The sequence below is a fragment of the Chamaea fasciata genome, unplaced genomic scaffold, assembly GCF_029207755.1.
Source record: "Chamaea fasciata isolate MVZ Bird 193981 ecotype frontalis unplaced genomic scaffold, bChaFas1.0.hap1 SCAF_5, whole genome shotgun sequence".
In the NCBI taxonomy this organism is placed as follows: domain Eukaryota; kingdom Metazoa; phylum Chordata; class Aves; order Passeriformes; family Sylviidae; genus Chamaea; species Chamaea fasciata.
The window spans coordinates 21,567,487-21,593,697 of record NW_027094090.1 but is presented as its reverse complement, the minus strand read 5'-3'; the positions used below and the strand labels follow the sequence as shown (position 1 = coordinate 21,593,697).

At 36.9% G+C, this 26,211-nt stretch overlaps 1 protein-coding gene across 2 annotated transcripts in view; it reads right to left on the bottom strand.

Annotated features, from left to right (window-relative positions):
- Positions 1 to 900: 900 nt before the first annotated feature.
- The window catches only part of WASL (WASP like actin nucleation promoting factor), a 50,545-nt gene continuing 25,234 nt past the window's right edge, over positions 901 to 26,211 (bottom strand). For both annotated transcript variants that reach the window (XM_066182991.1, XM_066182993.1), the window contains 10 exons: positions 25,498 to 25,632; positions 24,132 to 24,218; positions 23,524 to 23,620; positions 18,588 to 18,611; positions 13,694 to 13,862; positions 10,471 to 10,513; positions 9,921 to 10,074; positions 6,311 to 6,831; positions 5,121 to 5,229; positions 901 to 3,682 (listed from right to left, as the gene is read on the bottom strand). In XM_066182991.1, the coding sequence (XP_066039088.1) occupies positions 3,621 to 3,682; positions 5,121 to 5,229; positions 6,311 to 6,831; positions 9,921 to 10,074; positions 10,471 to 10,513; positions 13,694 to 13,862; positions 18,588 to 18,611; positions 23,524 to 23,620; positions 24,132 to 24,218; positions 25,498 to 25,632 (1,401 nt within the window). In that variant the 3' untranslated portion in view covers positions 901 to 3,620. The remainder of the gene's footprint in view (positions 3,683 to 5,120; positions 5,230 to 6,310; positions 6,832 to 9,920; positions 10,075 to 10,470; positions 10,514 to 13,693; positions 13,863 to 18,587; positions 18,612 to 23,523; positions 23,621 to 24,131; positions 24,219 to 25,497; positions 25,633 to 26,211) is intronic.

The window sequence follows — 26,211 nt, the reverse complement described above, 5'->3', positions numbered from 1 at the left end:
TTCTAAGCTCCCCTAAACCATTTTCACTTTTCTATAAATAAAGCTGCTTATCACTGCACTTAGGCTTCAGGAACTTTATTTAGACCAAGAATTCCTCTAATGATTAGATAAAGGCTGTTGCAGTAGACTGCTAACAGTCTTAAAAGCAATGGGATCTTTCCTCCTTTTTCCTCTTTACAAGAATCTTACTTGGGAAAGTAACCACTGTCAAATAAAATTAAAAAAAAAAAAAAGAAAAAAAAAAAAAAAAAAAAGAAAAAGCAGCATATTTTAACCTTCGGCTTATGACGTGCAAAGGAAATGATTATATACCTCAGCCCATCCTGCAATTAACCATACCAACTTTGCCACGCAGTTAAGGCCTAGAAATCAGATAAGCACTGAACCTCAAAACAAAGTGTGCACTAGGTAACTGGACTCTTCAGATGCTTTAGGAGAGAGAAGCAAACTTCTGAAGTATCCTGAACTCTACCTCTATAACATGCAGGACAAAGATTCACATCTGTATAATCCAGGTTAAGTTAGAGCATTCACTGACAAGAGTCAATTATTTAGAACTTCTTCTAGAATGTTTATTAATGATCCCTGTTTGTTTGACCTTGAAATGTTGCTGGTTTATTGCACTTGCCTGCAGCAGTAGCTGTTTCCAAGGAAGCTGCTTAGTAGCGGTGAGATCTGCCAGGAGGACGGGGTGTCACATTCTTACTCATTGTGTTTACACAACAGCACAATCCAACTTTCCAGAGACATGAAACTACTGTGATTTGACAGTGGCTATTTACTGCTTTGTGAACTTGGCCAGGTGACCAAAGTCACTTTTAAAGTGTGTAATCAATCTACAGATCTATTTTAAAACCTGTGCCACAATCAGCACTTAAAAACCACACAGTTTTACACTAGTTGGGTCAAATTAATTTTATTATGCTTCATGATGAATTGCCACCAGTGCAACATCCTATTCACTGTACATTTCAAAAATTCACATACTAAAAATTTCAGTTTGATAAATGGAAAACTGAATGATTGAGAAGTTCTTACGAATTTCATACGTACAAGTGGCTAGCTGATATTGTCTATGCACATAGAGTGTTGAGATACAAAAGCCTCATGCTAGTTTGTTAATTGCTAAGGCTATCTGGACAGTCAATTAACCAGAATATAGAAGAGGCCTTCATTACAATGTTTAGCAACAATGCACCAGTATCATGAAATGCTATTTTCTGCTCGGAGTGCAAGTGGCAAAGTGCTGAAGCATGCAGCTATGACTAACTTAACTGCCATCGCAGTCTGTATGCCTGAAATTTATCATGAACAAACACTATTTTAAAGTAAATACTAACCCGGACACCACAGGTGTGAGTGTACTTTTTGTATGAAGAAATAGAAAACCCAAAAAACTTTCTTTGGCCGGTATCTACAAATCAAAGTTTTATTCAATAATGCAACTTCAGAGCTCCCAAAATCCAGAATAGAAATTTGATTAATGAACTGTGATGCTTAATTATTAACTATATTACAGAAATTCCAATTCTGGGAACATAACAGCTAAACATATCTAGTAAGTAGCATGTTAGGAAAACCTCTAGGCCTCATCTGCTTAATTTTAAAATGCCCTATATGCAGTAAAAATAAGAGTGCAGCGCCAGAAGTTATATGAAAGCCATACAAATATTTTCCTTATACACAAGTTGTTAACTCCACTGCCATTAGCTACACCAGGCTGCACTTGCACTTGATTCAAAGCTCAAGCTATTACAGCAGCAAAGCTAGCAGGAAGTGTTTTCAGCAGTGGAGGCCAATGCGAAAGTTACTGCAAGAAAGTGAGACCACTTGGCAATTTTTTTTCTCAAGTTATGTGCTTAAATTACTCTTGGAAGGAAGTTAGCATCCTCTGAATAATTTAACTACCTTACCTCTCCCACTACTTTTCAGCAACTTTCTTTTCTCCTCCTACGACTAAATTAATTTGCTAAAGACTAGGTTTTAACTGGGTTATAAATTCGAGCCGTTATCATGCAGGTCCAGCCTGTCAAGATCAGGTCAACACTGGGTTTCAGTCAGTACTTTTCTGATAACTTAAATTTCGTTTGATACCCTGACTACAGTCAAAAGACCCAGAACACTATGTATGAACTACACTCCAAATGTAACTGACTTAACTAAACATTCTGTGTCAGATAATGTGGTTTTAAAAAAGATTTTCTACCTGAAAATTACAGTAAGTAATTAATGCTGCAGATATTAAATACCCACATAGCATAGATTAGTATTTCATAATAGGCAGACGTGCCAATGTTTACTGCACTACGAAGTACAATGTATATAAATGTGCAAGCTGTGAAATGAAAATCCCATTTTCTGTCCACTTATTCAAATACTATTCTTGTGAATCAGGTTCTTGATCTGTATCACAACCCTTGGTCTTAAAGCCAACATATGAAGATAAAATACTGTCATAAAGTTCAGTACTTATCCAAAGTGTATAAATCTGAGTAATGACACTCCAACCTACAGGATGTAGGATTGGTGTTTCAGCATCTGCTGTGTACCATAAAGCAAAGACTGCAAAGTAATACCACTTGTGTTTATTAGTACACCAATGTCCTACAAATTTTAAAAAGTAATTAAATGCTATTGAAGCAAGCCTTAAATGCAGCCCTTCAGCCTAAGAACCACAAAAAATTGATTTTAAAAATAGATCAAACTGTAGTGATTGCCAGCCTCCAGTACAGCCCCCAGTAATTTATTCTTCATTCTGAAAATAAGAGCAGGGAAGAAAAAAACCCCCCAAAACAAACAAAAACCCAACCAACCAAACCCAACTCCCCAAAAAATCCCCCTGAAACCCTCCCCAAAACCCCAAACCAAAACAAACTAACCAAAAGTTGAACCTGTCTGCATCAAAGTTGCCTTTACCACTATGACAATATAAAGCCACCCTGTTTAACTTCTGATAGAGGTCCCCAATTGAAGAATTTAATTACTACTGCTGTTCAATAGCAGTCAGTACTATAGTTAGGGCAAGGTAATTTTCACAACTAGCTGTGCATTTCTGTAGTGCTTTTGTGTTACGTAAAGCATACTGCTAAGATTTGAACTGCAATGTTTTGATGTTTTCGAAACCATGCAATAGTATAAACCAGCCTCAACATTCATATAGCATTGCATTTGAAATCAAGGGGCTAAATAAACTAAGAGCTGCATCACTTAAAGAACATAGTGCTATACTAGGCTTTAATAAGAAAATTTAGATACAGAAAAAGTAGGGTATGAAAATAGTGTTTTCCTTCTTGCATTATAACTAAATTACATTAAGGTTTTTGTCAGTCTCACATATTACATTTAAACTCCCTTATTGATGGAATGGAAAGTATTCACATGTACATGATCATCCAGGTGTAAACTTGCACACATTAACAGGGAGTAGCTTTGTAGAGGATTATGACAAACCTTTACAGATTAAATGAGGTATTGCACAGATTAATAAAAAAGCAAAAGGCAACAAAAATATACAGCAAATTGGTAGAACATTTACATGATAATTTTACAGAATCCATAGACAGAAAGCAGTGTTTAGTATATCATTCACCTTAAAAATATATATATATAATAATATATGATCAATCATCCCATTCGTCATCATCCTCAAAGTCTTCTTCATCGTCTTCATCCTCATCTTCATCTGTAAGACAGGAAAAGCAAGTCACTTGTATGCACAGAATTAACATGATAAAAGTATTACTGATTTCTATCACAATTTTTTGGAAAGAGAATGATCAGTTCAAGGTCGTCATGACAATACATTTCGTAATACTCTATTTTAAGATTGCTAAACATGACATCCAGTTCAGATAAGTTACTAGCTGGAAGGTAAATCTAATTTGTTTCTTTTCTCACTCTTTTCCTCCTGTAGGAAAAACGTGTTTTGTTTTATAGAAAAAGAATCAGAAGATCTCATTTAACAGTTAGTACTTATTACTCTTTCTTAAAGAATGTGCAAGTTGCCAGCTTGTTCCAGACTGGGTGTTAAACAGGAACAGATTAATTTCTGGAATGCAAGAACTGCTTCCCCAGGTTTACTACATAATGGAATTTGTTTACTTAACAAGCAGATAAAAAACCAGCCCCCCAAAAAAGGTCTGGTGAGCTAAAGACCATCATGGATACTGGAATATTCAAAACTGTATAATGAACATCAACTTCAAAGTCAATGCTTGCTGTTGACTTTATTCAGGCTTCCACTTTTTTTATATGCATCATACTTAAAAAAATGTAGCCTGTTAAAATTAAACTACTTATTTGTTGGACAAGAGGAAAACACTGCATTTCCCATAGGAAAACACTGCATTTATCTCCCTTCAGGTATTTATGTTATGGACCAAAATTGGCAATTACTACATAGGGCAGCATATCAACAAACCATACTGATCTTGGTCAGATGCTCTGCAGGCTGCGTACCCAGTTCTGATATCAAGACAAGCTCTAGAAATGAGCAAGATTTATGTATCAAAGCCTAAACAGAACAGATGTACCCTAACAGCTGCACTGCAGCTACTGAGCTACATTTATTACAAGCTGGTATTTGAGAAATGCAAATCCTCTTGCAGCCCTAATTTTTCCCAGCACTTAAGCACGGAAAGTTGATTCAGCCCTGGTAGAAGCCTAGTCAAGTAACACTGAATATCTGCTCCTTATCCAGGAGGTGGCAGCCAAAGCCCACCGGGAGCCACAGCGCAGGAGCTGAATACTGACAAGAGATTTAGTGTCAACAAACAGAAAGCATCAAACACTTTCTTCCAAAATACTTTGACAACGTATTTCATCGGACAGCCAGTAAATAAAAACAAGTCAGTTGCAACAACAACAACAAAGTCTTTATAAGGATATTATTAAGCTTGCTTAATAACTCAGTTGAGGATTTCTGTGAATTGCCACACCCCAGTAATTCAAAGCAGCATGAAGAAACCATTCAGCCCATCACCAGGGCACTGCTGAGAGCACTCTGCCCTGCACTATAAGCTGGAATCCACGCTTTTCTCCAGGAGTATTTTACGATAAATAGAAGTGTTAACTCTTGAAAACCTGATGCCGTGAGGTCAGAGAAATTACATCAGACTCACCTGAAGAATGAATGGCTTTGCTCCTTTTCTGCATAACTTCCATTAACGCACCCACAATTCCTGAGGTGGGTGCAGGTGTAGGTGGTGCACTCTCCTGACCATCAGATACCTTGGAAAAAAGGTTACAAAAGAAAGATACAATTAGCAAAACAGAACCTCTGTATGTTGAGACAAACTTCCTTGTATGATTAATGAGTTTATTTTCCACCAGAAGAAAGTGTGGAACAGCTTGTTCCTTTAGATCAAACTGCAAAATCTTTATTAAAGAAGTCAACTTCTTTACCATATAACAGAACTGTAGTTAGCCATACTCAAGATTAAATATTTCAGCTCTGATGAAGTGAGCACTCATCTAAATGAAAGCTTCTAATATGGTTGTACAGGCATGACTTGTGTAGCTCCATAACCACTATTTATTTTACCTTTGGTATATACCACAAAATACGTATCATTGTTTGGGTTTGTAAACTGAGACCTGCTTGGGGCTGATAATCCCTTCTGAAGTAATTAAATTCGATAATGCCTACCTCTAATGGCAAATAAATATGAACACACCCTTACACTTTTTACAGCAGAAGCCTCATGTGCAGAGGAGTGGCAAAAAAAAAAAAAGTACCAACAGACAAAATAGTTTTTAAGATAATCAGTGGCATCAGTAAGGAGCAGTAATAGCCTGTGCTGCAGTAGGGACAGCTACGGCATCTCTTATGGGCAGCACTTGTCGAAACACAGGCAGCCACCTTCTTACAAGCCTCAATATTTGCAGAACACAGATGTATTTTAAGATGAAAATAAAAACAAACTAATAAATCTAGTGTTTTCCTTCCACTACCATTACTCCTAAACTCATCCCTGGCAGTTTAGATTATTTTAATGAATAGTAAGGAAAGCAGCAATATTTCGTAATTCTTGCAAACCTTCTGTACAGCCATTATACTATGGCATCATCATTGTAGGATTTATGGATTTTACTCAAAAAATGAGAAATGAGTTTGAATGGGTAATTTCATGCAGCAAGACTCATCTGTAGTAAATGTGTGTTCTTTGCATTTTTCCAGTACTACTGTTTAGTCATCACTTCAGAAACTCTAAAACTTACAATCCAGCCCCCAAAGCAGAGCCACATTTTACTGTTCACACTGCATTTGCAAGTCTCAAGGGGATCTGGATGAGAAACAGCTTTTACTCACAGATTTCAACTGTATACCCTGTCGTATCTGGTCTAGCAGTGCATCTCTTCCTGAGCAGGACACTGGTCGACTGTTCTGTTCTACCTTCTTTAACTGAGCTCCTTCTCTGATTTGATCCAAGAGCGCTGCTTTGTTTCCCGCAGGAACTGGAAGTTGGTGATCAACCTCTGAAGGAAGGCCTGGTGGTGGAGGAGGACCAGGAGGGGGTGGAGGAGGCGGAGGGGGCGGAGGAACAGAGGACCCGCTGGCTGGCGGCGGTGGGGGCGGAGGAGGGCCGGGTGGTGCGGATGAGGAATGCACTGGTGGTGGTGGAGGATACATCCGGTTGGGAGGAGGCGGGGGCACTGTTGCACCAGGTCTAGAAGGTGGTGGGGGTGGAGGTGCAGCTGTGGGAGCTCTCGAAGGAGGTGGAGGTGGTGCCCCTCGGCCCCTAGCAGGGGGAGGAGGAGGGCCCGAGCTGTGGGGAGGGGGAGGTGGAGGTGGAGGGGGTCCTCCTCTGCACGGTGGTGGTGGAGGTGGAGCTGAAATAAAACAAAACAACTGTGAATTACCAGCTACTCAATATCCACAAATCTTTCAGAGACCAGCAGAAAAAGAACACAGGCTGTGCCCTACCTTTTGCAAGGATCTCTGTGCCTGTGCAAATGCTACCAATTCTGGATTAAATTGGATACAGTTGAATATAAACTATATTTTTGCCCCATAGGGCAAACCGGGCTAAATACAGCTTATGCCTGTTGTGTATTTTGTAAAAGAGTCAACCACTGCAGGAAGAAGCAGGTACAATACAATGAATGACTGATAAAATTTCAGAAGAATCCTGTAAAATTTTGTTGAGCTAGGACAGAACAAAAGAGAAAAACTTTTCTGAAAATACACTTGAAGTGAAATACAGAATTTCCACTTTCTAAACAAGCCATTATTTTATTAGGTAATTACAGAAGCAAGAATTTTTTTAAGCAGTATGTTCTAGTAACAACACCTCCCCCCCTTCCCCCCAACTAATGCGTTATAATGCACCATAAACTCACTAGTAGTCTCTTTTACTGAAAATTACTTCCAACAATATCTTTATGGCAGGAGCTGTCAAAAGGAAACAACTTTAGGGCTACACACAGGATCATTTCTCTGTGAAGTGGCCTTGAAATGTACTTGCTTTGCTAATGGCATTTTAAATAGCACTGTTTCATTTCCTCTTCCATTAAGCATCTAATGGCTCATGGTACTTTAGTTGTGTGGTTGCTGCACATAACTACTTAATAATCCAGGTGCCATCATATAACTAAGAAAATTCATGTTCTATTTCACATGCCTTTATAAAAAAAACAGTATTACACTCAAGAAGATCCTTCTTTACCCCTTCTATTATCCCCTTCATGTTACTTGCAAAGAAAACAGGCTGGCTGCACTGGCAGTCAGAAGGGAACATTCATAAAAATGGGATTTTGGGGATGCAGGAGTCATTAGTACCTCCCTCCCTGTTCATCTTCGGAGAAAGATACTACTCTTAAAATCATGTATTATGTTCTTAAGTTCCGCTAGCTTCCAGGTTTTTTTCTATCCCTCCACAAGAGCAACACAGAGAGAACTGCCTCTGAAATGCCATGTATTTTCCAAGAGACATACTGCCAACATTCTTGATTTTAAAAACGGCCGGTTTTGGCTGATATGGCTGTAGTTCCGTTTAGGGCCACTGGAGGGCGGTACTACCAAGTGTAACAACACGCCAAGCACTACAGACGGGTTTTTCCAAAACTGACAAGATACTCGGCGTGGTCATGGCTCCAGAGCCTGTTCTGTCCCTAAGTTTCCAACACAAGGTTTAGATTCTCCTGTGGGGAAATGGTTTATTCACATTATAACTAGAGAGATATGCCACATCCAATCTGTGCAAACAGCATTATGCCTGTCTGCACTCAACTGTAGTGAAATGAGGGAGGAGCAACAAGGAGAGAGCACCATTAACTCATCCTCCCTCCCCCCTCAAACAGATGGTACAAGCAAAGCAAGAAAAGAATTTTAGGGGTTTTTTATAAATGCACACTAATCTGTACACTGCTATTAACCACAAAAATTGTATAATCCTCTATAGATGGTACTATCACCAAAAAAACCAACCGGTACCAAAACTAGGGAAAGGGCAGGGAAAACAGCAAAATAATTTCCATCTCAGCAGAATGGCTTGTCTACAACTCTCTAGTCTGCATCCTAGCAGGGTGAATATGTAAGCACAGAAATTCTTGCAATAAACACAGAAAAAAGTGTTTTTCAGTTGAGAAAGAACGCTTCAAACAGCGGTCAAGTCCATACATCAAATAACGCAATTGTGGATAAACCCACTGAAATATTGGAGTATTTTATCTACCTCTATCAAAAAGCACAGAGGTAGATTATCATCATGCATATTATAGGTGAGGTAGTTTTTCTTTTAATCGCATACATGCAAATAAAGTTAACACATACAAAATAGAAAAATAGGCATTTTTAGAATATTTTAAGCTAGTCATATTACTCCAAGGCAAGTCTCTTCAAACTAGTTTTAAAGTTAGCAATCTGGGATCAACAACCCTGTAAACACTTAAACAGAATCAAGATTCTATAGAGAAGCTGACAGATTTCTTACTGAGAAAAAAATTAATAATTGGGAGTTTTGCTTGCAATTTAACTAAGAACTTCAGACGTAATTTTTAGTATTGCATTCAAACAGGTGCAGACTAAGGTATCAGCTAGGAAAGAAATCACACAACAGCATGAATACTTTGAAGCATATGCTTAGATGCCAACTCAAGTACATACCGCTCCACCGCGGGGGACCTAAGGAATAAATGTAACAAGTCATTGTACCCTGATCCTGTATCTCTTAAGTCACTGAACAATTTACCCACTGCTTTCAAACCACTATAATTTCACCTTAGGTAATTTTTCTGTTGAGAAGAGCTCTAAGCAAATTTTTGGAAGTTTGACACTAGCAGGGTAATTTTACACTGACTTGCTATCTTCCACTAGAAAATGCATCAGCTGAGGTCACATTTAAAGGTTAGACACACAGCAGCTTATTTGAGAATTTTTTTGTAGCAGAAGCATGTTCAAACCTAGTATTTTTAATTTCAAATTAGAAAAAAACCTAACTTTAAAAAACATTAAAATGGCATATCCGTAACTGTTGCAAGGCTCTACAGAGTGCTGCCAGGGTAAACAGGCAGCATACATCCCTGCCAGCCATCTACTACCACTACAGCTGACAACAACATTATGGTTTCCAACATTTTAATTTATTTATAAGATTGAGATTCTAAATAAATATTTAACGTACACAGTCTGAAAAATCTGTATCAAACATACTGCATAGCTTTGCATTCAGACTAAGTGCTACTGGAAATTACTTAATTGGAATCAATATTCTTATTCCTCAGGGTCAAGTACTCTCATGGGTCACGCCTGAACATTTTTACATAGTGTATAGTGTATGGAAACGTGATCCAGTGCAACTGCAGTGACATGAAGCCCAGAGAAGAGAATCAAAAACTGCTCACCATCAACAGTTTCTACAATAATCCTTAAGGCAAAAAATACCCTGTTAATCTTTATGTGGAAATAAAAGGAATCCCACCTTGTCTGCGCAGTTCATTTTTAACAGCTTCCACACCTCCTGTTTTTTCAATGAAATCATATATGACCTTTGAAGTTTCTTTGTCTTTTAGTTGAGCCTCTGAAATTCCACACAGATCAAACAGATTTTTCAGTTCTGGGTCTAAGTTGTTTACCTGCAAGTCAGATACATTAGTTTTAAATAGCTTGGAATGTGGAGATATTTTTAAAATATCATTTGTATTAGGGAAAAAAATACCCACACACTATATAGTTAAAGGGAGCAGCAAGGTGACGTACATGTCTCTGACTCGACTTTTCAAGGGGGAAAGTACTATTTTAGGAGGGGTAGGTACCCTGCATGAAAAACTGAAGGTTTTGAGTCTTTTCCCCCCTCAGTCTCCCTGCCTATTCTCTTCTACCCAAACATCTCTCTGTTCACATCACATCAGAAAATCCCAATTTATAACTATTTAATTGTACAGTTAACTTTTTCCTTAATGCAAATCTTTAAAAGCAAAAAGTCTCTAAAGTTTAAAAGACTACCTTCAGTAACTTATTAAATTACTTACATCAAAACCTGTGTTTGGATCCCAACCAACATGTCCAATGTGTCTAGAAAAGCAGAAAAGTCCATTTAATCAGCATAAAAAGGATCTCGTTAACTAAAATAAGAGGACACCAAGACAACCAGAGATGACTACCAGCTTCTAAGCAATCCTTATTTGTCAGTGCCCCACTTGAGAATGGAATAGTAAAACTTCTTTACTTTTTCTTTTTGTCTCACGTCCAGAAGACCAAATGGAGACTTTCTCTCCTTAGGTTACAATCTGTGGCAAAACATAAAAGGCTTCATGCCACCCTGTGGTGCGTATGGATAACGATGGAAGGAGTGCACAGAGATCAAGGAGAAGTTTAGCCTTTAAGTAGCAACTGGACCTTGAACTATTGCTGAATTTTTCTGTGCCATGCAGCTGGAAAACCTCCTCTCTGCCACCACTATGTGCTCTCTTATCACCCCTTTCCCATTCACATCTTTCTAAGATAAGTCAGGACTGTTCTCAGCTGCCATCTTCCTACAAGCTTCTAGCAGTCATTTCATGTGGCTACTAAAGTATTATTTTATGTGATGCTATAACCAGTTAGAACACCGACAAGTTTTGTGCCCCTCCAAGCTCCTACATGATACTGTTATTGGACATGGAAAAGAGAGCCATAATATTACCAAGACTCCATGTTTTATGATTCTTTTCACGTATGGTGACTTCTAGAAGCAAGATACAGTTTTCAGGAGGTTCAACTCAGAGTTATAAAAAATATCAGGTGAGCTGTTAGTAACCAATGTAGTCTAGGTTAAGCTTGCTAAATTACAAAGACTATTTGGCTGCTGTTAAACAGTGTCTTGCACAACAGACCTTGTACTCTTGTTTGGGTCTGTTTTTATCAACAGCACAAGTTTTCTTCATTAAAATACTGAAGTACAGTGATCAGTTTTGGTTTTGGTATAACTATGACTAGTTAACTACTTACTCTAAGAAGAAAGAAAAGTAAAAGGTTTGGTTTAAAGTGACATTATGCCATAAAAATGGAAAACCAACAAAGTCACGCCTAATTATTTAAATGCCTTTAACTAAGTACCAAAATATGGGATGATTTGTTGATTACAGAATTCTGAATGCTAAGCTACACCTTGATTCACGTAAATTAAACATGCATTTCCTAACAGGGTCTCACAGCTGATCACAATGTATTAAACTGGCATATGTAAATCGACATTAGTTTACCACTAATATTATCTTACCCACATATTTGTGCACATCTGAGCCACTGGGGATGCTCTTTCAAGAGTTTGTGAGCATACAACTCAGAATTTAGTGCACTTAATTGACACTAAACTTTTATATACCATGGTTTTAGCGTTATTTTCCATTTACTTTTCACCCTTCAAAGTAAGATAAGTAACTTGTAACACACTGACTGTAACACACATTTTTCAGATCTTTTCAATGCAAATATATACTTATCAGGTAGCCCCAAGTTTTATGCTAATTATACATATACAGTAATAAGTTACAATTATGTTGAATACAGATTGTTCTTTTTTTCTCAAAACACAAACTGCACATCTGTCTAACAGAAGGCATTTAAAAATTTTATCTACTGATAGCAACTTTGATCTGGCATAAACAGTGACCATGTTGATCTTCACAAGTATCACAACACAAGTGATACAAGTTATCCTACTGGCTTATTTGACTAACAATACCAAATGCCAGTTTCCCTATGTTTGTACAAAACCAGCAATTAAAGTGTCTTTCTTAGTAAGATGACAAATAGCTGCTGCACTCTACAGGAAATAGCCAAAATAAGCCAAAAAGACTTTCAACAGACTTATTTTGTAAAGGTTCGCCATTTACAGTTTAATGATACTGGAATATATTTTTTGTTTGAATGGCATTAAATATTTTATCATCTTACTTTAAGCTTCTCTAGGTCACAATCTGATATACACCATAAACAAAGTCTCAAAGTAATTTTATATCTATGCTGCTGCACAACCCCTTCCACAAATTCCAAACAGAGGTCTGACAGGGTAATGCAAGTTTTGTCCGCATATGCTCAAGTCTGCATCAGTGCAGTCACAACAGTGATCAGCTACCAAGGACTCTTCATTTTTGTTTCCCTCTTCCTTCTTTTCTGCATTTTTCTGTTCAAGTGACACCAACAGATGCAGCACTTCACTGATACTCAGATCAGTAAGAACAAGGCTGATGCCTAAGCAGACAGGGCCTGTTTAGGGAAGTGTTTTAATCCGCCTCTTTTACGTTCCATCCACTACCACCATTCCACAGAACACTGTCTCAAAACACTGTGCACTAATGTTACTGTAACTAGTAATGCCAATATTAATGAATTTTATTCTGGGAAAACACATCAGTGTAATGATGTAACACACCAGTTCAAAAGAATAAGACATTCACTTGGCATGTAAACGTCATACAGCTTCTTATGCTTCACAGAAACTGATCTCTCCTGTAACTAACTCATGCTCTTGAGTTCCTGTTGCTTCAGCAAATAAAGTACATATATTTAAAAGGCAGAAGATTATTACATCAATTAATGTTCAGGAAAGCAACAGTTAATTGAATGACCACAAGCAAGTTTCATGAAAGTGAAACTTAAAATGGTACATCCTAACTACTCCAAAAGATTAAAGATAGGTAAGAAATTAGAACAGGAATAACTCCTGAAGGATGTATGCTGTACTTTCATCACAAGACACAGGTTCTAGCCTACACATCAGAAAAAGTTTGTGAACACAAAGCCAAAGATGAAATTATGGCAAGTAATTTCTGCAGTTATGACGAGTCAGGACCCAAATGTGTATTTCACATGACAAAGCACAGCTAAATATGCACAGGTGTAGGAAACACAGTGTTAAAGAGTTGACTATTGAGGCTTAATATAAGTCTCCACTGAGCTGACAACTTCAGTAAGGCACCTCTATGCAGCTGAAGTGTTTTCTAAGTTGATTTTGGATAGCAAGTTACTTTTTGTTTACAGATGCACGAAAATCCTCATCTGTGTCTAAGCTAACCTTTTTTTAAACCCCACAGCATTCCAGCTAGCATTTACTTAGATGAGGTTCCACAGATTCAAGAGTTGGCCATTTTCAAGTCTAGCTGACACAAAAAAAAAAAAAAAAAATCAGAAAAGCAAAATGACAATATCCCCCCCCACTACCCCAAAAAACAACACTCCTCTAAAACCAAACAAACTCAAGAACATACTTACTGGAAATTAGATGGAGTTCCAATATCTGCCTTTGTCAATCTTCTCTTTTTAGTTTTTCCTTTCTTCTTTTCTTTGGTATATGAAATATTGTTGACTTGAGGAGTATAAAATCTGTTAGTTGTAATTTCTGGGTTTTTGATATCAACAGTTGCCATTGGTAAATTTGGGCCTGTGAAAGTAAGGAACAGGATTTTTACTACTGTGTTTCACCAATGCTATGTTCAATCCATAAACGCTGGGAGTTGTTTTTGAGCAGTAGAGTTTTTGTACTCTAGCTGTAGCTCCACATGCCACATGCATCCAGATGGGTCCTGAAGGTCAGATGCGTAAACTAAGATATTTGATGAAAAAAAAATGTTGCTAGAGCAGAGCAACAAGAATATTTTCTGAACTATATCTTGTTTTTTGCCACACGCACAGAACACATGTGATGAGACACATTAAGTAAGATACAACATAGCTACAATCCTAGATAAGATCAAAGGTGTGACTTTCATAAACAGTTAGACCCAAAAAGCCATTACCTGGGCAGCACACTAAACTGATCTTTCAGGATACAGAACCTTCATTTAATAATGACACACTGCTGTCTTCAAATATAGGATAATATCTGTGGAATTATTCAGGATTTCTTATGTCTTACTCTTGAACAGTGGAGTCCCAGATAAGAAAAAACTTGCAGAGACAGTAAAAAGAACACTAGAAACACAATTCATAATTTGTGTGTTTCATTTATGTTCTCAAACTTTGTTTTTAATTATAAATAATTCTGAATTATTATTCTCGTTCTTTAAAATGCATCTGAATTATACTTCTGCCAATTTTAGCATTTTAATTTCATGTTGCTTGTGTAATACTAGCAAACAAACATACCTAGCACATGTTCCACTCAGGTTTTTTAGCTTTGACAGAAGATAACTCTTGACATAAGCAAGTGATAGCAGTACTTACGTACTAAGAGGCAATTTATGCATTTATCATATACATACACATGTATACACACATATACACACAGATGTATTTTTAAAGAAACCTACAAAAAGGGTAAGTAATTTCCGTTTTGGAAGGATGAGATTAAGCAGGTAATTTAAAACCAGTTTGGGCAGAAATAGTTTGAAAACATTCCCTACTTCCCTGTGAGTTAGGACCCAGCGGTTAGCTTATCAACTAAAGTAAGACACAGTCTTAATAGGCAGATGATAAAAAAGTCTAATTAGACTGATAAATCTGAACCTTGTTTTGACACTACTTTTTCATAACTGCATTCAGAAAGAACCAACAAGCCTTATGTTCACAGTCCAATATAAAAATCAGAAAGGACGAGTAGACAACACCACAGATAACATAGCTGACACTTGCAGGTAAACACCTCAGTGGCAAGCACCTAGTACTGGCCAGGATAAGAAACAAGAACAGAAACATGACACTGGGCTAGACAAAACTCATCTAAAACATATGACAACTCCAACAGTCCTGTAGGAGTCTTAAACGACAAGATTAAAAACTGCTTTGAAATGGCATGAAAAAAATTCTAAAATGATTTCTGCTAAGCAGAACTGCTTTTATCTAGAAATGTTTCTATCTAGACAATTGTCCTTTGAGCATACCAAAACAAATTGACCACATAAGACTACACAAAACAATTTGCATTGTTAGAGTTTCACTTAAAATTAGCACTGAATTGACTAATCATCAAATATTATCAACTCTAAACTTAACAATAAATTCAGTAAAATCTTTGGAATGAATTGAAAATTATAGTCTTAATTACTTTGGTACAAAACAAAAAACACTAGGAGTTAATCTTCATTTTAATCACCTATTACATTTTCTGTTATATTCTGCCCATTTTCACCTGTTATATTGGTATTTAAAGTTTTAATAGGTGTACTGACATTCAAAAAGAAACAGGTACCTTTATAATGCTAGTAAGTTGCTGATATTCTTCTCTCAATTTCTAGCAGTCTTTGAAATGCATCTTTTTGTGTATAAAATCCTGAACTAACCAAACATGGGTCAGTTTTACGTAAAGCAGCAGCAATTTGGAAACGGAAGTTTTATTCAGCTGAGCTAAAATCAAGGACTGACAGCCTGATTCTTTGACAATAATATTCATACAAGAAGTCACAGTAAACTTAAAGATGAAAATTTTTCTTACCGTCTGGTTTAGACCTTAGCTGTCCACGAGGGATAAAAGAATCTTGGAAAGAATTGTACTCTTCTAGAACTGCCATATTTATATCCAGTAAAATTTTCCCCATCATTACACATGCACCTTCCCCAGCAGGCGTAGACAGCTCAATCAATGAAGATGAGAGAGGCATATAGAGCTCATCATTAGGAAGTACCTGACAGTACAGTGGCTTTAGGCATCCACTGTTATCAGTATCTGTGACATCTTCAGAAGGGGCTCCAGAAAACGTTGTACAGAACATTTTGAAATGTTAATTCTAGTCTGTATTTCATTTAGAGCCTCTCCAGGTATCTGTCTACAGACAAGCTCTACAAGAAATGCAAACTGTTCTAGTTAACAGCTGAAACAAAATTCTGCCACATGGTTCTTCACGATTCCCTCAAAACCTAATACTCTGACAAATCCTCATTTCATCCAGTACTTCATACTAGGTCAGTTCAAACACAATAACTCTTCTTTATTTGCATAAAGAGACCTAGCTATTACAAATGAGTAGAACACAAATCCCAGGAAATTACAGACTAATACATTTTACATAACTGTTAATGCCAATTTGAGTTTAATCCTGCAACTCTACAAAAAAAAAAAATCTTAAATCCCTATCATTGAAAACGTCATACAAAAGATCAAGTGCTTTTTTCATGCAGCTTCAATGTATGCAAAAAATTCAGACTAACATGCCCCAGTAAAACAAAATTCCTCACAGTATTTCAACCATGGGTCATGTGAGTACAGAAATGTGCCTATTCTTGTTTTCCAGTTTTAGAGCTAATAATGCATTAATACTCAGCAAAAGAAAAAAAAAGCAGCTGTTTTATCTTTTCCCCCCAATAGAATTTCTGAACAGAAACTCAATATAGAGAATAAAATAAAAACTAGCAATTACAGTGGGTGTGGGTTTTATTTCCTCCAGTTACATGCTGATAGTATGTCTCTAGTCTTAATTCCAAATACTGAAATGCAAAGTCTGTGTAGGGTATAGCAATTTAACACTATAATCCACGCCCTGATGTTTTATCTGTGACTACTCAGGACATGGCCACACAACTTTTCACCAGCAGAGAAGCTAAGCATTACAGAATTTGATAAAATCAGAAAAGGAAAAGGTTTTGACAGGTTTGCAATAGTATGTGGATGTCCCAGGGAAACAGTTTATTAAAAAACAGATGCCGAAACCTTTGAAGTGATTATAAAACTGAAATACTGAGCATAAACCCTATGTCTTCTGCAGAAAATTAAGGATAAATTCAGCATAGGGAAAATGACTGCAAGTTTAGTATGAGAGAATTTTTCCCAGAAAAAATATTGTTCCCAAGGTCTTACAGCATGAGTTATGGAGAGTATTTTAAGTACAAAAGTTTTTGCAGGCTTGGTTTTCTTAAATCTTATTCTATTTGAGGATAGCAAAGTAGACCAATAAATTGTTTGTGTTATAATAGAACCAAAGGCCAATTTTTTTCTGGGAGGTATTACTACATGATCACTGCTGCTGCTGTAATTCTCATCTGCTCTGCAGACACAGCTATCAGGGATGTGCTGTTTAGGTGAGCAGAGCAGTTAAAAGCTTCTGAAAGTTCAGAAAATCTGGCAAGACCATCACAGATGGTATTACTGTGAATGTTTCAAAATTTAACAGTCCAGTCAAAGTTTAATCTATACTAAAAATGCCTGGCCCTAAATTGATGATTGCCTGTATTTCCTCAAAACTTAAAATTTATGAAGAAAAAGCAATTTTTTGAGAAGTATTCCATACGAGGAAGGTTTTATCTGGATATATAAAAGGAATCATTAGTTCCCATAATTCAGGATTAGTTATGAATTACCTATTTCGGTGACCTACAGAGAAATGCTTGAATGACTTGGTTGGAACACATTTTAAGGCTACCTCAGGTCATAAGCAGATTTCAGAAGATCAGTTGACTCTACCCTTGCTCAAGCAGCAAACTCACAGATATATGCTCTGACCTATGATCTGGATTACTGACAGAAATATGACACGAGAAATCCCTTTTTAACTTTAGTGTGACTCAGAAATCAAAACCACCAAACTTGATATTCAATGATGCACCTTTATCATGATTTTAGAATGGACAGTAAGAAAGTTCTGTATCAAAGTGATATATAATTTGATTCCTTCCATCAATTTAATAAGAGGAACCTGTATCTTCATGCAAGTGAGACATGTTCCTGAGAGGTAAGGAGATTCAAGTAATTCTTCATTCAAAAGGCATTTAATAATGATGAACATATGACATAAACCCAGAAGACTATGTTACATGGTTAGCCAGATACACTGAAATTGAAATTTTATATTCTATGAAATCCATCATTACTATGCCTGCAATTAAGACAAATCGACTAACTTTGTACAGTGATCCGATACATGTATATTCTGAAGATCAAGCAGCAAATGCAAGGTATAAAGTTTTCTTCTCAGTTTAAGCTGAAGGGCCCTCTCTTCTACTTGCAACAAAACATGCTCCTCCAGAAACATTCTTTAAAAATGCCGGCTAAGCCACAAAGTTTTCAAGCCACAACTAAACAAATACCAAAGAACAGAAACAAAAATACTGTAACCTCCACTTTACTGCTTTTGTCACTACATGACTATCCTGAACAAATCTGAAACAAAGCTATACATAAACAGTAAATGACAGCAGAAGGAAAAATAAAATGCAGTGATTCATGCAAAAAGCTTACCATTTGGTGGGTCTCGTCTTTTTTCTGTTGAAAAAGAGAAAGAGCCATTTAATCACTGGTATCACAGGAAAAAAAATTTACATTTTAGTGTCTAGTGAACCTTTCAACGACCTTAACCTCAAACTTAGGAATCTATTAATATCCTTAAAAACTACTTGTGCAGTTGAAAAAAAGTTTTACAGAATAAAAAAACCCCAATCTTAGATAATAAGCACTGATTTCAAGCACCCAAACTGAGGAAGAGCATAAGGCAATAGCTACCAACTTGGTTTCAGGCATTTCAACTATGAAGTACAGTGAAATATTCAAAAAGTACCTGTTTTAAATACAGCCTATCAAAGAAAGATTTTTGAAGCATTATGCTTTCTGATGTCCACTGAATGAAACTGTTCTTTCATTTTCATCTGAAATGTATTTAGAACTTTTATAGAGTATTGTTCCCTCACAGAGCCTAAAATTTAATTAATTTTTGCTTTATGCATAAAAAATAGGACACACAGTGGCAAGACACTTCACCTATGCTATCCAACAGGTAACTGAACAATATGGAAAGAATAAGAATCTCCTTGAAACTAATATGATATTCTATTCATAGCACCACAGTGTTTTACAGACTGAAGAATCTGGATTGATGATTTAAAATGTAAACATTTCACACCTCAATATTCTCAGCCTATAATAGTAAGTTCCCCTTTATAGAAGATTTCCCTCACTTACTGTTAATTCCTATCCACCCCCAGTACACATTTACACTGTCTATCTATACACTCAAGAAATCTGAATTTGGCAGCACCCATAAAGGCAAGCAGTTTATCATCTCACTACAACAAAAGCCAGAGCTTTGTACGGATCTGGAGCATCTGCAGTCTAACAGGGGCTCGCAAGAGTTGTATAGTAAGAGTTTGTAACAGGCAATTCACTTCCAGCAAGCCCCAGAATAACGGTTAACTTGTTAGATTTTTCCAGACTCACAAACATAAGAAGGGAGAGGGCGCCTCCACAGATGGTGCTGACCTTGTCCTAGGAAGACTTAAAACCCTCAAAATACAAAACCCTAAACGTACAAGGCAAGTCAGCCTCATGTTAGTCTGCTGATCTTCGGGTAGGAATAAAGGAATCTGTCAAGATCATCAAACCTTTGTGGGAAGGTGACCAAAACCCATTGAGAATCCACTTTTGATGAATAAGCCTTCCAAAGACAGTTGAATTTTAGGTCACAGAAGGTTAGTTTAAAGCACAGAGGTGGAAAACCTCTGCAAGGTTCTCAAGGGTGCCTCAGTGTAAGGTATCGGGTCTGAGGTGGGAAAAAGAAAACATGCTTTTTGGCCAAGTACTGTGCTGTCTCTTCCTACAAGATTCAGTTTAAGAAATCACATCTTGTACTGTCCCCTAGAAATAAATTTAAAAAAAAAGAAAAAATCAACCCCCAACTCAACCTTTGGACTATAATCAGAGTTCTAGACAGCAACTCACAGACAGCAAAGCAGAGTGGTTGCAAGTCATCTGTCAGAGGATGGGAAGATGTCAAAAGCAGGAGGCATTCATGGGAAGTGTTAGGTGGCCTTGAGTCAAATAATGGGAATCCTTTACAATTTTCGTTACAATAAACAGTTCAAGAGAAAAAAATAGTGGGAAAACAAACCAAAACAATATTTACACTTCCTGTCATTTTTACTGGCTTGATTAATTTGTGGCCCAAAGAGACTAGCTCTGTTTTTCTGTGGTTACCACTGCTGACAAGAAAGTATGAACTTTTGTTCCTGAAGTGCAGATGACCTGATGAGAGTGGCAGATTTTCTGATTTTGAAGTTGAACATGCCTACTGATCTAAACCAGATGAATACCAGCAGCTGCCTATGTACAAAAAAACACAGCTCCCTTCAATGAGCATTCCTGGATTCCTGGAACATCCAGAGAATAATCTCTGCCAAGATTTGAATCTAATGCAAGCTGAGCAGGTTAGAGATGCTCTTGTCCCCCAGACAGCAAAAATGAAAGCTGTGACCAAAGATGAAAGAAAAAAAAAAACCAACAAAAAAACCAAAGCAAATTAAAAAAATCCCTCTCCATATGAAGTATCTACCTTGAAACTTATGAAGTCCATTATGAAGGTACTCAGGAGCTAAAAGCTTGTGAAGGAAAAAAATCACTTCCATGGAAGGTTAACAGAGCTCCCACCCATGAGCTACAAGCAGTACATACAAATTAGTCAAGAAGCCTCCAACTTCAGAGAGAACCACCTGCAGTTAAGAACAAAGTGTCTGTTTCCCTTTCAGGGATGAGTGCTTAGCACGTGGAGAAGACACCTGTGTGTGTACACACATTAACATCTCTAAGGCAAGTTAATAACAATAAAAACTAATGGTATCTATGTGCAATACACGAAGTGAGAGTGTGCTACAGTGACAAGCACTGAGATGAGACACACTGTGCTCATGCTGTTTACAGGGGCAACTATTTGGGATTGGTTTGAGAAGTAAATGTAGAGATTAATTAAGTAAATCTACAGACAGATTAATGAATTATAACAATTTCTTTCTAACTAAGGTTAAGAATTTAACTAACAAAAACATCCAAAACCAAAACACTAAAGCCTCCATAATGAAAAGGCCAACTCAAACCAGAATTTAGCTAGATGAAACCCTGCACAATTACAAAAATTAGGACAACAGATCAAGAATTCTTCCTCTTCCTTTGTCGCTCATTCTGTTCTCCACTTGATATTTTGTACAAGCTTTTGCACATTCTCTGGAGCCAAAGTTTCACCTCTCTGGAACTCCAGCTGCACTTACTCAGGGGTTGTCTGTGTACTGGACTGCATTTTATGCTGAGTGAGGAAGAGCAGAACACTGTTGTGTCTTCTCTTAGCTGTCACACAGTATTTTGTGTACTAACCAGAGCACCAAGCCATAGCTTTGTGAGCCAGAACTGCTGTTACTGATACCTTTCAACAACATAAGTTTTCCATAAGACTCCCAGAGAAGTCTCCTAGCAAGCCCTGAATGGCATAACAGGCAGATAAATGATCACATGGAGTGCTTAGTTGATTTGAAAGCATCTCAAGTGGCACTACTATGAAATGAAACATAGTTTGGAAGGTATAAAAGTAAAAATCCCATTAAAACAGAAAAGCATCAAAATCATCAGGCTATTATCTCTGTGATTGAGAAATTAAGATCTATTAATATAAATTAAATACAACTCTGGTATCATTTGTATATATATAAATCTATATATAAATAAATACATGTTTTATATAAGCATTTATAAATAAATAAAAGCATAAACACTAACAGCAAATCAGCTTTGATTTGAACAACACAAAGCCTGTTATTTTAGAAGCACAATTAAACAGTCACAAGGACAAATACAGAACTCCATCTGGTGGCTTGACTAAGCATCTCGTAACTGTTTTAAATTCTTGGTTTGCAGCTCTTAACAAGAAAAAAACTGAAGTGTTTTGAGGGTTTTTATTTTTCATTTAATTTTCTTTTTTAAATAAAAGTTGTCTTGAAGTTGCAAATGTTTGGGGAGGTGGCGTTGTTTGTTGAAACAATATATAAAACAACATGAGCTTTAGCATACAAACCAAGATATTATTAGTTCAGAGAGTAAACAAGAAAAACTTAATGTGGTCCTGTGGAAAAAAAGTCACTATGTGGAAGAAAAGCTCTGTGAACAGAAGGTTTGACCAAACCACTATTTTCAAACAAAGTTTGCTATGGCCAATAATGCAAACATACTTCTTCCCAGTCATGTCTGTGCATTGTAGCATTGTGCTGCCGACATGTAATACAGTAAAACTTCAGGAACAGTAGATGTAAAATTACTTCTGCAATGTGAGTATGAGAAACTTTATAATTGCCTCTTCTTAATGATCCCACTTCTTCTCAATAAACCTTATGAACTTATTCTGAGCTGAGGGAAAAGAAGTCATTTAAGCTCCCGGAACAAGTGCTTTGCTCCTGAGTCACCATGCCTTGGTGAAATCCAGGTGAATTACATACAGGCAACGCACATTCACAGGAGTACTTGCAAGGACAGCTCTTCAAGCTCTCCAGGACAAAGGCTACTTTTACAGTAGTCTACACTGCACTGCTAGTGCAATTCCAGAATGGATTACAAAAACACATCCTGTACCTCGCACACAAGTCCACACTACATCTTACCGCAAGCCTGAACACATCTATTTGTTCCAAGCCTGTATTTTGTATCATTTTATCCTTCACAGACATACGGCTGTCAAGACAGGAAAGATGTTTATGGGTTCCCTGGAAAATGACCAAGACAAAATCTGTAGGAAGCCTGAGCTGCCTTTAAAGCACTAATCACGTTCCCAAGGCATTTTGCAGCTGGCAAAAAACATGCTGTGCTTCACTGACTGTCCTGTGCTGCTAAGGACAGTATAGTCACATCATGTCTTCTGTTCTTGGCCTGAGCCAAGATCACTAGTTCTGAATAAAAGATATTTCTCTACTAACTGCTGGATCAATGCCAAAAATTCATGAACTACTGAACATACCAGATGGTAAAATTTTTGCTACAACCCACTTGGGCTGAATTTAACAAATCAGTTATAAACAGCCCAGGGCTAAGAGAGGGTCTATTCAAATATGAAAACAACTTAGAGAAAGATTTCTAGTTTTCCTATTGTCAGTTTAGAGTTTTTGTTTTCCCCAGTCTGTATTTTCAAATCAGAACCTTGGGGTCTCAGCTTACACAGAGACTTACAGAACAGAACACCAATGTGAGTTGTTTCATAAAAGTACTAATTTTTGCACAATAGAGAAAGAAGCACAGTTAAATAGCATAATTACCTCAAAATATAAATATGGCAGCACTGTCTCCAGTGGCTTTCAGACATAGCAGTAGCTTCCTGCCTTCCCCCCCAAACAACATAACCAAGCCTGAATTTAAGATTAATTTGAATATTTACCAGATTTTCTCTGCCGTCGTCCAAGTAAATCTGTTACTGTTTTGCGGAATAGTTTAGCTTCTTCTTCATTAGCAAAATTAAGACCAACTTGACATGTCTGAAAAACATTAATATTTCCCCCCCCATGACTAAGAAAATGTTTTAAAGGCTTTCTTAAATATAGTCTTACACCTTTCTAAAGGTATAACAAGAAAAAATCACAGCAAATTTGGAACCAAGTCTTAGTGAAACACTGTATCTTAGGAATCTCTGTCTACTAATCAAGTTTCTAAAGATCATGGCTAACAGATATGAGCAAAATCCTGTAGCTTCATATCAAAGAGGGGAGGGGAAAGGAAAATTTGTGCTTTAAGAATACATGATATATCAAATATCATCTGCAAGTAAAAATGTAATTTCATTAAAGGAAGTTGAAAATAAAGAACCGTGTTTTATGCTTCTGTACTATATATTAAATTTTCTAGTTGAGATACCACAAAAATTCCTTTAATAAGTAAGCTTTTACAAATAATTAATAGAATTAATTAATAACCTCAATTACATTAAAAGAAGATACTGTTCAAACCAAAGGCATTTTAAAATAGGTATTCAAAGACATTGAGACTCACATCTCCAGCAAAGGTATGAAAATATCCTCTAGGACTATTATATACAAAGTTATTGTACAGCTCTTGCTCCCACAATAATTTCCCATCCTGAAAAAAAGAAAACAAACAAAAAAGAAGACTATAAAACTTCAGATGAAATTACAGCGTTTAACTTCTTTTACAATAGAACCTATTAAGAAATAGACACAGCATAGTGTTAAACATCTGCCTTGCTATTAACCCAATGGATAAGCTCAATCAAAATCGATATACAGCAGAGCTTGTGGAAGAGCTGTGAAAGCCTATCCTACTGGGTCACCGTGTTTTGTTCAAATTCCTGGATGTTTCCAAAAACTTCTTTCAAGTTCTATAACCCTGCAACAGTGATACTGAGAGCAGTAATAGTGACCAGTCACAATAATACAATGAGGAAACAGCAATAAAGGAGGCTTCCAGTCTCCTGTTCTTATCTCAGGCTTGACTTGAAAACAATTAACTTAAAAGAGAACAAAAATCTCATCTTTTTAAGAAGCCTCATGTATTTAAATGACATTATAGTTCAGCACCCAAGGAAAAGGTTTCTGACTGAGTCTTAACAATCAAGTGACCAAATCACAAAGTCAAATGCAAGTGCCAACTGGCAATCCTGAACAAATCTGAGACTTCAGGCAGTGAATGCTGACAGATAAGGAGCTGTTTCCTGGCTGCAGAGATAATGGGAAACTTTCCTAAGTCTCAGTGCAGTCAGCAGGCCTTAGGTTTCTCAGCTTCATTTTTGTCACAAAAACATATCTTGGACACTTCGTCTCTCACTTCCCACTCTCTTGAGTGGAATATTATAATAGGACAAAGATCTTCAGTATGAGTCAATTTTTTGTGGAGGGGAATGAAAGAAAAATCCACCCACTCCACCCCCCCAAGAGTCAGAACACACAACTTGTTTATCCTGCAGTTTTCACATGCACCAGCACACTGATCAAAAAGATTGTTTCCGTCCATACCTAAAACAGCATCTATTTTCTTAAACCATCCAAAGTAGTGACACTTGCTAGAATTTTGATAGCTACCCATATCAGTGACACAATACTGACTTCCACTAATGTGACTAAACAGATCTGTAGAGGACAGTTTCTGAGAACTGTAAAAAAAAAAAAATTGGTATTTATTTCATCCATTAAAGATTATATATATGGAATTGTTTAGATTTAGAGTACCTGAAAAAGTTGCAGTTGCCTATTGATAACAACTGCAATTGCACTGCTTAAAGCACAACCTCTTACCTGAGAATTTCTATGAATGCATAGCTACAACTTATACTCACTGAATTAAAAATGGAGAATGAATACAACCAAACTTAAAGGCTCTGAAAAAGAAAAAAGATGCTTACCTTAATGTCAAATATTCTGATAAAATACGACCTCTGCGGATTGTCCTTTACAAGGCAAGCTACACCACAGCATTTCTTTGACCACATGGCGTTGCGATCTGCTGCGTAGATCTGAACAACTGCTGAAGACATGGTCTAAAAAGAAGAGAAATTACTTTTAAGGAAAAAAATTGTAAATTCTATAACCGATCCTTTTTCAAAGCATCTTAGTTTCCTTGTTTTAGGCAGCAACTTTGCTGATTTCCCAGATAACCCCATAAGGTTCAAATGACCCCAAATCACCCCTACACTTTAGATTCTCACTTCTATGCAAGGTTTAGACACCTCAAGAACCCAAATGAACTCTTCATTCTTTTTCATGAAATTTAGCAAAGAGATTTTGCCTGTAAGAAGTAGGTCAGTAACTATGGTAGTCACACAGAGTAGCCCTACTGTGCAAGGAAATGTCTGTTTTAGTACTTCAAACTGAATATAAACACAATACTCAAGATGAAACTCTAAACTGCACAGTGCCTGGACACACTCTGGGGTGCTGGAGTGCAACTGGAATACATTGCTTAATTGTTTAAGTGGTCTCCGGCACAATTTTAACCTATGCCAACCAGCGAACTCCGAAAATTCCTGGGCACGGTTTAAGAACTCACATGAGCTAGGCTCATTCCCAGCTGGCAACCAGAAATTGTCCTATTTTCAAACTGAGATTTTTTAATAAGA